Source organism: Lutra lutra, chromosome 9 (assembly GCF_902655055.1).
Source record: "Lutra lutra chromosome 9, mLutLut1.2, whole genome shotgun sequence".
Classification (NCBI taxonomy): Eukaryota; Metazoa; Chordata; class Mammalia; order Carnivora; family Mustelidae; genus Lutra; species Lutra lutra.
Window position 1 is genome coordinate 41,511,560 of NC_062286.1, and position 15,630 is coordinate 41,527,189.

Here is a 15,630-nt window from a genome sequence, read left to right on the forward strand (position 1 = left end):
CATATAGAACATTCCTTCCAACAGCAAAATATATATTCTTCTCAAGTACACATGCCACATTTTCCAGGATAAATCATATGCTAGGCCACAAAACTAATCTTAGGGAAGTTAAGAAGATCAAAATCGCACCAACTATGAGGATGTGGTAGAGAGTAATTCCACAGAAAAGAACCCAGAAATGAATGAACTCTTGGCGTTTGCTGGTCCGACTCTTTTGGGTAACCAATCCTGTCATTACATATCAATAAACAGGAACCTAGAGTACTATGAAAATTGACATCTCTCTCAAAAATAATTAGTTAGGACAAATGGAAAACTTACCAGGTTCTTGAAGTTTAAGACCCTGTAGATCAAGACTTTCATTTTCCTTGAAGAATATCTGGAACTTTTCAAATGTAGCTGCATATAATTGGGCAGATTCAAATGCTGCCCGTATGGTTTCCTAATAGACAAGTAAATAGACAAGTAAAATTATATTTTTTCTGAGCAGAATCCAATTCAATATAATTAAAGAAACAAACACAAATGCCTTCTCTGAGTCTAACCCTATGCTTTGGCCAAGGGATATATAAGTGAGGGAAGATACCATCCTTGGTCAATCCAGTTAATGGATTCTCTTATGAAATTAAAATATACACACAACACACACACACACACACACACACACACACACACACACAGCCACATCTTCAAATCTGACTTTTGAAGAACTGTTCCTTATGATTAAAAGGAAGCATACTTGTAATTTTAAAAATCTTAAACAATTCCTCAATCCCTGTCTTTCATGACCTTAGATTTATGAAGAGTATCTTATTTGTGTATATGTGTACATACGTTTTATACCTTCCAAAGCTTAGATTCAGTTATATGTGTTTGATAGTAATACCGTAGAAATGATATATGTTCTCAGTGCACCATGATGGAAGGCACATAATGTCAATTTGTCCCATTACCTGTGATGTTAACTTGTTAATCTGGTGTCTGTCAGGCTTCATCACTGCAAACTTACTACATCCCCCCTGAAATCAATAAATATCTTATGTAGAAATGCTTTGAGACAAAAATCCTGTTTCTCATTACACTTTTCCACTCTCATTTTAGTATGCTTCAGAGATTCTTGACTGTTTCTATGATAGACATTGTGGCGATTTTTCTTTATGTTGTCCTTCTACATTTATTAGTTGACATTCCGCTGTGAGGAAAAGCTTTCCCTTCTCATTCAATTCATTGCTTCATTCACAGTATGGACTAATATGCTTTCATTTTATTCAAGAGTTTATGATACTTATATACCCAGTATATACTTATATATACTTATATACTTATAAGTATACTTATATATACTTATATACTCAGTATTTATTTTAATGGTCAGTTTGTCCCAGGGAGACCCTTCTATGGCCTTTATACTTGAAAGCCTATCTTGAATAGATAAAAATTCTTGATTCATACTTTCTTCCCTTGAGTTTCATTAAGAAATGCCATTTCATTATTGTCTTGCTTTACACATTGTTTTTGAGAAGTCTGATACTGGTCTAATTCTCTTACTTTATGAGTTATTTTATCCTTGCGCTTAGAGACCTGGAAGAATTTTTCTTGTTTTAAAAGCTAACAGTTTTAAGAGGAGGTAGGTCAATTTTCCAAGGTATTCTGTAGGCCCTTTCAATATATAGATTTAGGTTTTCTTTTCTTAGACTATAGTTATAAATGTTTGTTCTACCCTATGTCTTGTTTTTCTCCTTCAGAGATGCCAATTAAATGTACATTATTTCTTCTTTGACCATCTTCTAGTCCAATCATTTTCTCTCTGTCCCTTATACTTATCCATCTCTAGCTTATTTTCATTGTCTTGGTTGTTTTTCTGTATTTTTCTTTTTCTTTTTCTTTTTTTTTAAGATTTATTTATTTATTTAACAGAGAGAGATCACAAGTAGGCAGAGCAGCAGGCAGAGAGAGAGAGGGGTAAGCAGGCTCCCTGCAGAGCAGAGAACCTGATGTGGGGCTCGATCCCAGGACCCTGAGATCATGACCTGAGCCAAAGGCAGAGGCAACCCACTGAGCCACCCAGGCACCCTTGCTGTCTTTTTTAATTCTCATTTTTCCTATCATTCGCCTATAGTAATTATTAAATTTTCATTTGAGTTTATTCTCCTTTGGTCACCATGTAATTTCATTTTCATTTCTGAGATTAATTTATTTCCCATTTCTATTTTTAATTTTGATTCAATGTGATTTCACACATATTCAAATGCTTGTTTGAGGATATTTACCCTAGTTGGTACAGTAGCTTTTGTTTCAAGTTTTTTTGGGAGGGAAAGGAAGGAGTATTCATGAGGTCTTTTAATCTTCCTTGTTTTCTCCTTATCATAGTTTTGCATGAATTTAATACATCTTCATTTCCTCAGCTTATGGACTTGAAGTGATTTGTGAGATTTTATAATTCAAGGGTATTCTGTTCTGTCAGTGTAGCAATGTGCAGATTATTTAATTTTTTGGCAGCAGGGAAAAAGTTGGGTGTACTTTGACTTTTTGGTTCTCTTTAGGCTTGTAGGACCTTGAGTTTTCACCAGTTGCTTCATTTCCCCTACATAGCCCCAAGTTTAATATAATGCCTCTTCTTTCTACTTATCTTCTTCCTGGGAGTGAGGGAGTGCTGCTGTCTCCAATAACTTGCTCTTCTAAATCTTATCCTGTAGTTAGTGCTCTGACTTAATAGGACTTTAAAAAAGAAATCACTTTGTCATTTAGAAAGTAAGTAGCAGTCATGTAGTTTAAAGATAAGAAAGGAAGAAACTTTATTACTCAATTGAGAATATTAAAGATTGAGAATATTATAAAATAGCTTTAGTAAAAGTAAATGTACCTTTATTTGACAGATAATCATGTGAAAATTCTTATCATCATCAAATACTGCTGATAGGCTTGGCCCAGATCCACAAGTTTTTTCTTCAAGTTTGTTGTTAATGTAAGGTCTGGTAAAAGCATCAAAATATGTATCAGGTACAAGGTTAGGAACTGACAGCACAGTGTTTTGGAAATGATTAATTGCACCTGAAATACCATCCTGTTAGAAAAAAATAAACATAAATATAAACATATATGATTGTGTTTATGAATAATTTTGAATTTTTTGAAATGCTAAAATAAATAACTCATTCAACCATAACAAATACTGTGTTGATTCTGAGTTCATATAAATCATGTGAAGGATATGAGTTTTCTGGTTAAGAAGGAACATTCAAGAGCCCACTGCCTCAGTATGGGAGCTTCTAAGGTAAGGCCCCAACCAGAGGGAACTCAGTAGTCTACTTGTCCTTATAAATATCCTAAAATAAGCTATCTGATAAATTACAGAATCGTAGACTACTGAATTGGAAGCAACCTTAAAACTCATCTGCCTTCTCATCTTAACAGATGCATGAATTAAACCCTAGAGCAGTAAGTGGTTTCCAGTGGTAAATAATCCATTAACTGTAAAGCCAAGAAGAGAATGTAGAAATTCTGATTACTAGTGCTTTTGTGCTACAGTATACCCGGAAACATAGTCTCTGATTGGTTTACTAATCTATACACGTACACAAATCAGAGGGCAGAATTCTAAGATGGCCCCCAAGGTACCCTCCCTCTGGTGTACATGCCCTGTATAATCCCTTTCTCTTGAGTATGGAGGGACGGAAGGCCTGTGAATATGATGGGATGCCACTCCCACGATTAGCTTACATTATATAGAAAGTTAAAGAAACTTTGCAGATATAATTAAGGCCCCAAATCAGTTGACTTTGAGTTAATCAAAAAGGTATACCCACAGTACACCTGAATGAATCAAGTGAAAACCCTTAAAAGAGAGATTGGGCCCTTCCCAAAGGGGATTTTCTAACTTGTCTTGAAGCAAATATCCATGTTGTAAACTGCTTATAGAGTCGGCCACATGGCAAGGAACTACAGGCGGTTTCTAGCATTTAAGGGTGGTCCCCTGCTGTCATCCCTCAAGGAAACAGGACCTTCAGTCCTATACTTACACCTATACAAAAACTTGAGGGAACTTAGAAGTAGATCTTTTTCTAGTCAAGCCTTTAAGGAGACCTCATCACACCCAACACCCAAATGACAGCCTGGAGAAGCTCTGAAGCAGAAGTTGAGACAAGCAGTGTCCAGACTCTGACCCACAGACACTGTGAGATAGCACACGGTTGTTGTTTTAAGCTGCCATACTTGTGGTTATTTGTTACACAGCAATAGATAATTTAAAAATTTTCACAAATACAGCTAAATCTACATTTTGAAATCTTAAAAGATTTTTAAAATTGTACTTATTATAGTCAATTCGAAATTTTGTATAGCATTTGTTCTCTTGATGGTATACCTGACCAAACTCCCAGTCTGTCTCAAGTTAAAGAAAATGTGCTAAAATTTTAGGTGATTTTTATGTAGATGCAATGCTGTGCACAGAACAGTATTTTCTTTTCCTTCTGATCATTTCAGAGGAGGGACAGCAGCAAACCTGCCCATTACTTGAGAGTAAAACAGTTGCTTCGTTTCCCAAAAATGTAGTTATAGAAGGATGGATGCTCTACGAAGGAACACATACCAGGAAGTCTTCCAAAGAAGGTTCAAATAGTAATGACTGGACTGTCAAAATCAGTTCTGTGAGAAACATGGGGATGAGAGACTCGTCTTCTTCCTGCTTTTCTGCTGCAGAGGCCCCCTGAAATGAGCCCATTTGCAGTGTTATAAAGATGTAAGAACCAAGGTGTAAGGTAAAAGATGTCTGTATTACAAGAAGCATGTAAACTGAAGCATATACAATTAGTTGATTTCATAAGGTTGGCTTGTCTTTCAACAAATATTACCATAGAAATTAAAAAATAAAGGCAAACATTGAAAGACTACACAATAGTATAAAACTTCCCTCCTTATGAAAACACGATCAACAAAATGGAAAGGCAAACAACAAGCTGGAAAAATATATCACTACTGTATGTAGAATATAGGAGATTGATAATATTTATATAGAAATGTATTTGATGCAGAAATTTATACTAATAATACAACAATTGATACATAAATAGAAATATATTAAAATAGAAATGTACTTAAATAGAAAAATGAGCAAAGGGCATAATCTGACATTTCCTAAAAGGAATATACAAGGATCAATCAATCTCTTCCTTGATCTCATACTCAGGATAGTTTACTCAGTAACAACATTTATTGAGTATTTACTATGTGCCAAGCAGTGCAAGTACTCATGTTCCCACAGCAACCATATGAAGGTATCATTATTACCCCCATGAGAAAATTAGGATCTGGAGAAGGAAAGACATTTCATTCAGGACACACTGGTTATTAAATTCCAGGCCGGCACTCAAACCCCAGTTTTTCTGACCACCTGACCTATGCTTTTATCCCTGCACTGAAGTGAATTAAAGGAATATGACAATAAAAAGCAGTGATATACTACTTTACAACAATCAGATGGACTGCAATGACAATGAATGATAATATCTATGTGTGGTTCATGCTCAAACATTGCTAGGAAGGTTGTAAATTGACACAAAACTTTTTGGAAAATTAATGCATCAGTACCAAAAGCATATTTCTGACCCAAGAATTCCATATCTAGGAATTTCCTCTAAGGGGAAAAAATCAGAGATGTGTGAAAAATGTATAGAAAAGGATGTTCTTTGTTTATTTGGAATAATAAGAAACAAAGATGTCTTTGCTTACTTGGAATATGAGAAATTGATCAATGATAAAAAATTATTTAGCAGGTGCACAACAGTTATATTTCAATGTGAGAATATTTATGGAAAAATACATATTGCCTTTGGAGATTTTTCACAATACATTGCTAAGTGAAAAAAGCATGTGTTAAAGCAGTAAATGTGGTACCTTTTTTCACTTGGAAATAGTTATCTTTGGATAGCAGAGGATCCTTTTCTTTGTATATTCCAATTTTCTTCACTTAGTGTATATTACTTTTATAATTAGAAAAATAAAAAATGTAATAGTACTTAGAAGAAGGACAAATTGAGACTAGAGAAAGAGAGAAAGTCATCAAAAGAAATATGCAACTAAAATGCAACTTTTGGAGAAAAGGGAAAGTATGGCAAAGTGCATGCAGCCTTAAAACTTCACAGGTGGGTCTTCTGGGGAGGCAGTTGACAGGTGCAGGTAGGAATCTTGATGAAACCAGATACACATGTTTTGCTATGTTTTTAGATATCTGGCATGAAGTTATCACCTGGAATGGAGCTAAGGGAAGCTTATTGAGAAATGTGGATATGAGATGACATGATTTCCCTCTTAGCTATACTAGAATGCAAAGATCTGTAATACTTCCTCTCAAATGTCTCAAATTACTGTGTCTCTTAAGTTCAACATTTTCAACATCCTCCCAAGAGGTTATTCACCCAAAACACAAAAGTTTGCTTCCCCAGTTTGCTTTTTCTCACCTCTAAACTTTTGCTTATCTTTCATTTATACCACCTTCCCTGCTTCTCTTGGCCAGTTCATGCAAATGATGACTCCCAAACCATAAGCTTTCTGGGGGCAAGAATCCTGTCTATGCTTTTCATCATTATATACCCAACATCCAGCATAGGGATTGGTACATTGTAGGAACTTAAGAAATATTTGTCTAGTATACACATGAATAGCCTTTAACAAATTCCTATGAGAAAGACAGCAACATCTAGCCCAGTGGATGCCTTCCTTTATTATCAGATACTTGATGATATGCTGATTTTAATTCTGCCATTTCGAGTACACATGGTAAGCTCTGATTGTCCTGTGAAATCTTCTAAGCATTTCTGGTACTTTTCAAGTACACAGAAAATAGAATAATTTATAGTACGTAGTCAGCACTCCTCAAAAATTGCTGACCTATGAATTTTCTTAATTTTGTCTGAATATACCTTTTTCTCAGTGACTTCAGGCTTCTCTTCAGTAATCCATTTCTCAATGACATCTGCTGAAGGTGTTCGTTTTAGCTTGTCAGTGAGATAATTCAAAAGAGAGTTAACAGAATTGACTGTTAGGACGTGCATTGTGTTCTCAATTAGATAGTCATTGAGACGGATAAAGCTTGAAAAGAAAAAAATAATACAACTTCAGTTTTCTATATTCACTACCATGAAGTGACACTAAACAAAATATTTTTGAAAGTGACACTAAACCAAATATCCAAAATTTAAAATCTAATTTCTCTTTGAATTGCCATTTATGTAATAATAGCAGAGACTTACTGTCCAAAAGAGTTATTCTTGGACATTCTTCATTTTAAAACACAAATATATTCAAATATATAGCATCAATTTAGTTCAGCGTTCTAACTATCCAAAAGGATATTTAGTGAGCAATATATCTAGTATGGAAAATATATCCAGCTCATCTAGCCAAAAGGGCCATAAGATTTTTTAAAGATGCTTTAAAGAAGAAATCAGAGGGCGCCTGGGTGGCTCAGTGGGTTAAGCCGCTGCCTTTGGCTCAGGTCATGATCTCAGGGTCCTGGGATCGAGTCCCGCATCGGGCTCTCTGCTCAGCAGGGAGCCTGCTTCCCTCTCTCTCTCTCTCTCTCTCTGCCTGCCTCTCCATCTACTTGTGATCTCTCTGTCAAATAAATAAATAAAATCTTTAAAAAAAAAAAAAGAAGAAATCAGAAAATATACAACATCTATAACTCACATTCTAATGGTAAAGGTGTGAAATCTTTGCTACTGAATAAACATTGTTTAATAGCAACTGCTAACCCAGAGATGCAGATTTTATGTTTCCTTAAATTAGGCATTTAGAATAAATGTTTATATTCTACTCAACTGAAGGCCAAGGGGCCTCTGTGACCTGTACTCTGATGGTGGCCTCAGGGATTGCTCCATTGACCTCTGTTGTGACACAGCCATTATTATCATGTTATTTCATATGTAAACCAGTGCTCAGTTAAGATTTATTAACTATACAGCCATCAAAGTCAGACTAAGTTAGTGGGCACTGAGTAACAGTAACAGTATTCTATAGTGCCACACAAAACTTTTCAGATAACATTTGGTGTTTTTGTTTGCAAGTTATTTGTAATGATGAGCCTTTAGAATGGTGTGAAATCCAAACTCTGGAACAATGTCAAGATCCCGCTGAGGCTCTGGAGGGAAAACTTTCCACCCTGGTCTCCCAGGTGCAAAATTCACCTTAGGGAGAGGGTGGGATTTTGTGTGGCAATGCAGCGATCTGTGGTTCTTTAGTGACCAAACCAATGTAGTGGGTCCTCCAGGTGCACTGGAGGAGGCCACAACTCTCCATGGATCTGACTTGTCCTTGAAGCCTGCTCCACGCTCCAAACTGAGCTTCAGAGACCAAAGAGGAGCACTTGGCCTTGGGCACGACTTCCACTCTCCACCAGCCTGACTCCCAGGGGCTACTCTGCTGGGTGGCAGTTGGATGGGTGAGCTTCTGGGCCTGCATTCAGGTTACCAGCTCCCCCAAATCTCTCATCACTATTTGTGAATCCTTTGATAAAGGCTTTAATTTTTAATGAAAATCGAGAAGGGTGGATGCTCTAATTTTTCTTGAGAAGGAGAATAATCATTTACCACGTTAGCCTCAGGCAGTGATGTCTTTTGCTGGCCTGCTCTGTGTATGTCATTTTGTCAGAGTCCGCGTAAGCAGGCAACTCAATGAGACCTCTACTGTCTTGCACTTTACAATAATCTAAGAACAACAGAAGATACAATGTCAAGAATTCTTGGGTAAAAATTTCATTTCTTTCACTATGGATTAAAAGATAAGTAAAATTCTTTTTATGGCTGAACAATATTCCATTGTCTATACCTATATCACATCTTCTTCATTCGTTTATCTATTGATGGACACTTGGGCTGCTGCCATAATTTGGCTTTTGTAAATAATGCTGCAATAAACATAGGGGTGCCTCTATCCCTTTGAATTAGTGTTTTCACATTCTTTGGGTAAATACCCGGTAGTGCAATTACTGGATCTTAGGATATTTCTATTTTTAATTTTTTGAGGAACCTCCAGACTGTTTGCCACAGTGTCTGCCCCAGTTTGCATTCCCACCAACAGTGTCCGAGGGATCCTTTTTCTCCACATCCTCGCCTACACTTGTTGGTTCTTGTGCTTTTTAACTATTCTGACAGGTATGAGGTGATAATCTCATTATGGTTTTGATTTGCATTTCCCTGGTGATGCTTAGCGAAATAAATCAGGGAAGGACAAATATGATTTCACTCATTGTGGAATTTAAGATACAAAACAAATGAACAAAGGGGAAAAAAGACCAAAAAACATTCTTAACTATAGAGAACAAACAGATGGTTATGTGGAGAAATGAGTCGATGAATGGGGGAAATATGTGAAGGGGATTAAAAGTACACTTATCACAATGAGCACTGAATAATGCATAGAATTATTGAATCACTACATTGTATGTCTTGAAACTAATATAACACTGTATGTTAACCACATTGGCATTAAAATGGGAAAAAAAGATAAATTAAAAAACAAATGTTTAGTTAATGAGATATTTCAAACTCTAGAAAACAGCTCAGTTCTCCAAAAGAATTTACATATCAAAGGATTTCAACTCAACAAAGGACTGCAGACAGTTCATTAACATTCCCCTTACTCAGATTTGATCTGTATACCATGCTACCTCTTTCCCAGGAACACCTCCACACTCCTTTTCCCCCTGAATTTTAGTTATTCTTTTACAGTTCATGTCACCTGGGGCCAACTTGAGATCCACCCAGTTGCTTAATTTTAACAAACCTATTGTCTGTATTGGTAGGTTGGACATACCTTTAAACGAGAGGCCCTGATTCCTCTATAAAATGCTTATGAAATGAAGGTTCTGTAACCAGTTTAAAATATTATATATAAGAATTGGTAATGCAAGGAAAATTCTGCATTCACCATGTTTTCCCCTTCTACAATATATACTGAATTTGTAATGTATCAAGTAGACATTTGGAAGAACTAAAAAAGATAGGATCACTATTTAAACTTAAGAAAAGTAGAAAAAGGTAATTTTTCAGAAAGCCATGACTTCTGATCTATCAAAGTGGTTTCCCCTTCATACCATCAACGGGTTTATGCAGACAGTCATCAGGAATAAATCCCGCAGCATGAAGAGCATTTTGACAAGCCTTCCTGACCACATTTTTTGCCTCATTTCGAAATTCTTCTAGGTGCTCTATCACCTAGACATTGATGAATATGTATAATTAGTAATAGCAAAGCAGCAACAATAGGAAAAAATCTTGAAGCTATAGACAAAATTCCTTACCTCTTCTAACCGTATGATTTGTGCAACTTTAAATTCTTGCAGGGTGTAGGTATGACATTTTTCAATATGACAAAGTCCCATAAAACTTAAATGATAGCATAATTCATTTATCTTAAGAAGAGCTGGTCGCAAATACTGCATGAAAATAAAAATTTGTCATTGTTTAGTTTAAAAAAGCCCTGTCTTTTGAAAGAATAAAAATACTTGGAAAGCAAGAATGGTTATTAAGGAAAATAAATAGCTCTATGTGTTAACTGTAGCTACAACTCCAAAGTACATACATTAAACAGGAACTCTTCTGAAATTTTTCTAAACGCATTCTTTGTTTTTTTCTTTAATTTAAATTCAAGTAGCCAACAAATAGTGTATCATTGGTTTCAGATGTAGAGTTCAATAATTCCTCAGTTGTATACAATACCCAGGGCTCATCACATCATATGCCCTTTTTAATGCCCATCACGCAGTTACCCCAACCCCTCTTTCCTCCAGAAACACTTAGTTCATTTCCTATAGTTAAGAGTCTCCCATGGTTTGTCTCCCTCTCTGATTACGTCTTAATTTTCCCTTCCTTCCCCTATGATCCTCTGTGCTATTTCTTACAATCCACATGTGAGTGAACCATATAATTGTCTTTCTCTAATCAGTAAGTATTCATCCTTTCTGATGGCTGAGTAATATTCCATTGTATATGTATGTATACATATATGCATATACACACTTACATATATGTATACATACATACACATACATACACATATATATACACTTACACACACATCTTCTTTATCCATAAAAGCATTCTTTGAATTATCAGATTTAATTTGTTTGAATTCTTACCTTTCCTTTTGAACATGTGTCTTTTAGCTATGAAATTGAGGGCAAGTAAAGGAGGGCTGAGGAATCTCTTAAATTTCACTATGTTTGATGAATGGCTACTATAAGATTCATTGTGTTATCTTAAGGACTTTACAAAGTCCAGTCATCCTGGTAATGGAGGGGCCCATCTACTGACCTAAGAGGATATGACATAGGACAAAGACCACTTTGAATTAATTTTTTAAAGTTAAATTTTTTAACTTTAAATTTTCAGGGGTGACAAGTTGCTGAAAAAGAAAATTCAGTCACCATTAAGAACCTATTTATGGGGCACCTGAGTAGTTTAGTAGGTTAAGCACCCAGCTCTTGATTTCCACTCAGGTCATAATCTCTGGGTCCTAGGATTGGGCTCTGAGTAAGGCTCCACACTCACTGGGGTGTCTGCTTGAAATTTTCCCCTTCTGCCCCTTCCCCCCACTCCCTCTTTCTCTCTCTCAAATAAATAAATAAATCTTAAAATAAAAAAAAAAAACAACCTATTTATCTGTGTGCTAGAATAATGAGTGGAAGTATTTGTAAAATTATGTTACATAATATTAACTTAATCTTTCTCTATGCTACCATCATGGGTCAGAGCTCTAGGCTGTTGGCTTCTAAGACACATTTTTTTTTCAAAGTCTTTTTTATTTTTTATTTGACAGAGAGAAACACAGTGAGAGAGGGACACACACAGGGGTAGTGGGAGAGGGAGAAGCAGACTTCCTGCTGAGCGGGGAGCCCGATGTGGGACTTGATCCCAGGACCCTGGGATCATGACCTGAGCCAAAGGCAGACACTTAATGACTGAGGCACCCAGGTGCCCCAAAAGACACATGTTCTAACAATGTTCCCTGATCATTCACCCTCACTTGTAATCTAATCAAATGAGTAGCAGTCACATTGAAAAAGTTAACTATTTTTATGTGATTCTGATTTATATGTTATATACACCACGTTATTAGACTCTTTTTTATGTCTTTCCCAAACAGGACAAATAATAGTTACTCAGACCAACATGAAACAGTGCTTTATTTATTCGAGTGCAAATAAAAGGAAGTTATAATTAGTAGGTCCTACATGAAGAGTTTCATGAAAAAACATCTAGGAGGTCAGATAGTCCCTTAAGGTTTAGTTCATAGAAGAATTTGCATGATAAAAAAAGAAGCAAAAGTTTAGGGACTAAGTCTAAGAACTGAAAAAAGATACTACATAAATTAACATGAGTATAGGAGTAGGGAGGAGAATGCAATCAAAACTGGACAGGGAAGACAAGGAAGTCCAGGGTACTCTGGAGAAAGTCCTTGAACCAAAGTAAAAGTTCTATTCAGTACAGGGACAAAGTGCAAGGATCCAGGTGGAGAGCAAAATTAATATTGATGGTCTGTCAAAATGTGAGAGGAGTTTGACAATGGAAATTTTCTGGAAGAAAAAATATGTAATCTAAGAAATTACTTTGGTTCCACTTAAATATCATCTGGCTGTCTGCATCCAGGACAGTTGTAAGAGCAATTGTGAATACAAGAGAGACTGTGGGTGTTCCCCCCACCCCACCCCCATTGTTGTTTCTATCAGTAAATTTCAGATAGAATCTCAGGCTCATTCTCAGGCTCCTAAATCAACAGCACCTGTCGCAGGTAATAAGGATTACACATTATGTTAAGTTGTTAGCAAGAGTGTAAGAAGAAGAACTTTGTCACTTTGATGCTGGGTTTCAGAATGTAGACTGAGAAGCTATCATTTTTGTCTGTCCTGGACAGACCTACAGACCTACCTCCAATTCTTTTTGGGGATAGAATCCCTCTTTCTTTTGGGAAACACGTTACCATGTGACTTTGTTTTCCTTTACCCTCAGAGGAATGAGGAATAGGCACAAACCCAGGCCTGACTTATGAGTATGCCTGGCTGTGCCAGGATTAGTTCAGGATTGAACATGTGACCAAGCTGAGCCAATCACGTTCTCTCTAGCACCTCCAGCAAGAGGTACTCTTCTCAAAGAGCCAGCTATGACTAGAGCAGCAGATGGTACTCATGTAAGAGCCCAAGTGAGAAAGAAACAGAGAAATACAGAACTGAAAGATGAAGAGAAAGAGGAAAAAATAAAGATGAAAAGATATTATTTGAACTTCTGAATTCAACCAAGCATAAAGGGATGCTCACTCCTTGAACTTCCTCATTATATGAGCTTTTGTTTGTTGTTGTTGCTGCTGAAGCTCACTGAAACGGAGTTTCTGCCAGTTGCACTGAAATGAGTGTTAATATTTTCAGAGGTAGAAAATCATTATTAATCTGGGGATTGGTTACTGGGTCAGAAAGCCCACAGGGAAACTTAGAGACTAGAGCCTTTGGAAGATAAGTGTAGAAGAGCTGTGTTTATGTAAAAATCTAAGAAAAATCAGTGCGATGCGGAGGCACAGTGTCTTTGGTTGGAATGCAGGAATCCTTTGGATTTACTAATCTTGCCTTTACCACACCGCCACAACTTTTATTTGCCCTAACCCTGGTCAACAGAACATTTGGGTGATCTGAGTAATTTGACTCTCAAGAGAGCCCACTGGAACTATATAGGTCATGGCCCAGCCAGAGGATCTGGGCTCAAGTTCTCATATACATTTCTGACCTAGAATAGAAAAGGCTACAGTAAAAAGTACATCCTTTCATAAACAGAGGAACAGTTATATAGATCTATGAAATTAAGAGTGGTCTGTTTGCAAAGCAATGGCTGACTAAAAATTTAAAAATGGAAAGATTTTGGGGCGCCTGGGTGGTTCAGTGGGTTAAGGCCTCTGCCTTCAGCTCAGGTCATGATCCCAGGGTCCTGGGATCGAGCCCTGCATCAGGTTCTCTGCTCAGCAGGGAGCCTGTTTCCCTTCCTCTCTCTCTGCCTGCCTCTCTGCCTGCTTGTGATCTCTGTCTGTCAAATAAATAAAATCTTTAAAAAAAAATATGGAAAGATTTTAATTACAAAGTAGCATTCAAATTAAAATAAATGAATGACTGTTTTAGAATGTGAAGATTAAAAAAAAATTGCCTGAAAGTATCACATGCACCAAAATTACACATTGTTAGAAACCAGCAGGTTAAAACCATGTGCAACAGTAAATAATATTGAAACATTAATATTAAACACACACTTGGGACTCCTGGGTGGCTCAGTCGGTTGAGCTGCTGCCTTTGGCTTGGGTCATGATCCCAGCATCCTGGGATCGAGTCCCCCATCCTGCTCCTTGCTCAACGGGGAGCCTGCTTCTCCCTCTGCCTTTGCCTACCATTCTGTCTTCCTGTGCTCTCTCTCTCTCTCTCCGACAAATAAATAAATAAATAAATAAATAAATAAATAAATAAATAAAACCACACACTTAAGTCTAAAGAAAAGTGAAACTTGGAAATGTAAGGGACTAGAAGACATGTGAATTCTATAAAACACTGAAGGAAAATTAATACCGAATCTTCATAAACTCTTTCAAAAAACGGAAGGAATATTTTCCAACTTATTCTATAAAACCAGACAAACACGTCACAAGAAAAAATAACTACAAAAAAAAGAAAAGAAAAAATAACTACAGACCAGTCTTCTCTATGAATATTCATGCAATTATCATCAACATAATACTAGGAAACCAAATCAAACAATAAAGGGATTATGTACCATGACCAGATATGATTTATCCAAGGGACACAAAGTTGGTTTAATATCCAAAGATCTATTATTATAACAAATCATATTATTATAATAAAGGGCAAAAACTGCATGATAATCTCAATAGATGCAGGAAGAGCATTTGATAGAATCATCATGGCTTCATGATAGAAACATTCAACAAATGAGGAATAGAAAGAAACTCCCTTATAGCATCATGCTTAACAGTGAAAGACTGAAGGCTTTCCTTCTAAAAGCAGGAATAAGACAAGGATTTCTGCTTTTGCCACTTCTAATCAGAGGGTTTTAGCCAGGGAACGTGGGCAAAAAAATTAAAGTCATCCAGACTGCAAAGGAGTTGTAAAACCATATCTATTTGCAGATGACTTATTCTTGTTCATAGAGTATCCAAGGAATACACACACACACACACACACACACACACACACACACCCTCATACTAACAGAATCAGTAATAAATTCTGCAAGGTTTCAGAAAACAGGCTCCATATACAAAAATCAATTGTATTACTACATATAACATGCACATATTTATAAATATACTATTTACATATTCTATATATGTACTATATATTTATGTATATATGAGATGAAAAATCCAAAACAAAATTAAGAAAACAATTCCAGTTATAATAGTAACAAAAACATAAAATATTTAGGAATAAATTTAACAAATGAAGTGTAAAACATACTTTGAAAATTATAAAACATTGTTCAAAGAATTGAAGACCTGAATAAATGGGAAGGCATTTTATGTTCATAGACAAGAAGTTAATATTGTTAAGATGGCAATACTCTCTAAATCAATCTGTAGATTTAA

At 36.1% G+C, this 15,630-nt stretch overlaps 1 protein-coding gene across 2 annotated transcripts in view; it reads right to left on the minus strand.

Annotated features, from left to right (window-relative positions):
* Nucleotides 1-15,630, minus strand: part of DNAH6 (dynein axonemal heavy chain 6) — a 229,344-nt gene that overhangs the window by 178,746 nt on the left and 34,968 nt on the right. For both annotated transcript variants that reach the window (XM_047745429.1, XM_047745428.1), the window contains exons 6-12: nt 10,298-10,432; nt 10,091-10,211; nt 8,586-8,703; nt 6,918-7,086; nt 4,589-4,705; nt 2,864-3,064; nt 322-442 (exon numbers count right to left, since the gene is read on the minus strand). In XM_047745429.1, the coding sequence (XP_047601385.1) occupies nt 322-442; nt 2,864-3,064; nt 4,589-4,705; nt 6,918-7,086; nt 8,586-8,703; nt 10,091-10,211; nt 10,298-10,432 (982 nt within the window). The remainder of the gene's footprint in view (nt 1-321; nt 443-2,863; nt 3,065-4,588; nt 4,706-6,917; nt 7,087-8,585; nt 8,704-10,090; nt 10,212-10,297; nt 10,433-15,630) is intronic.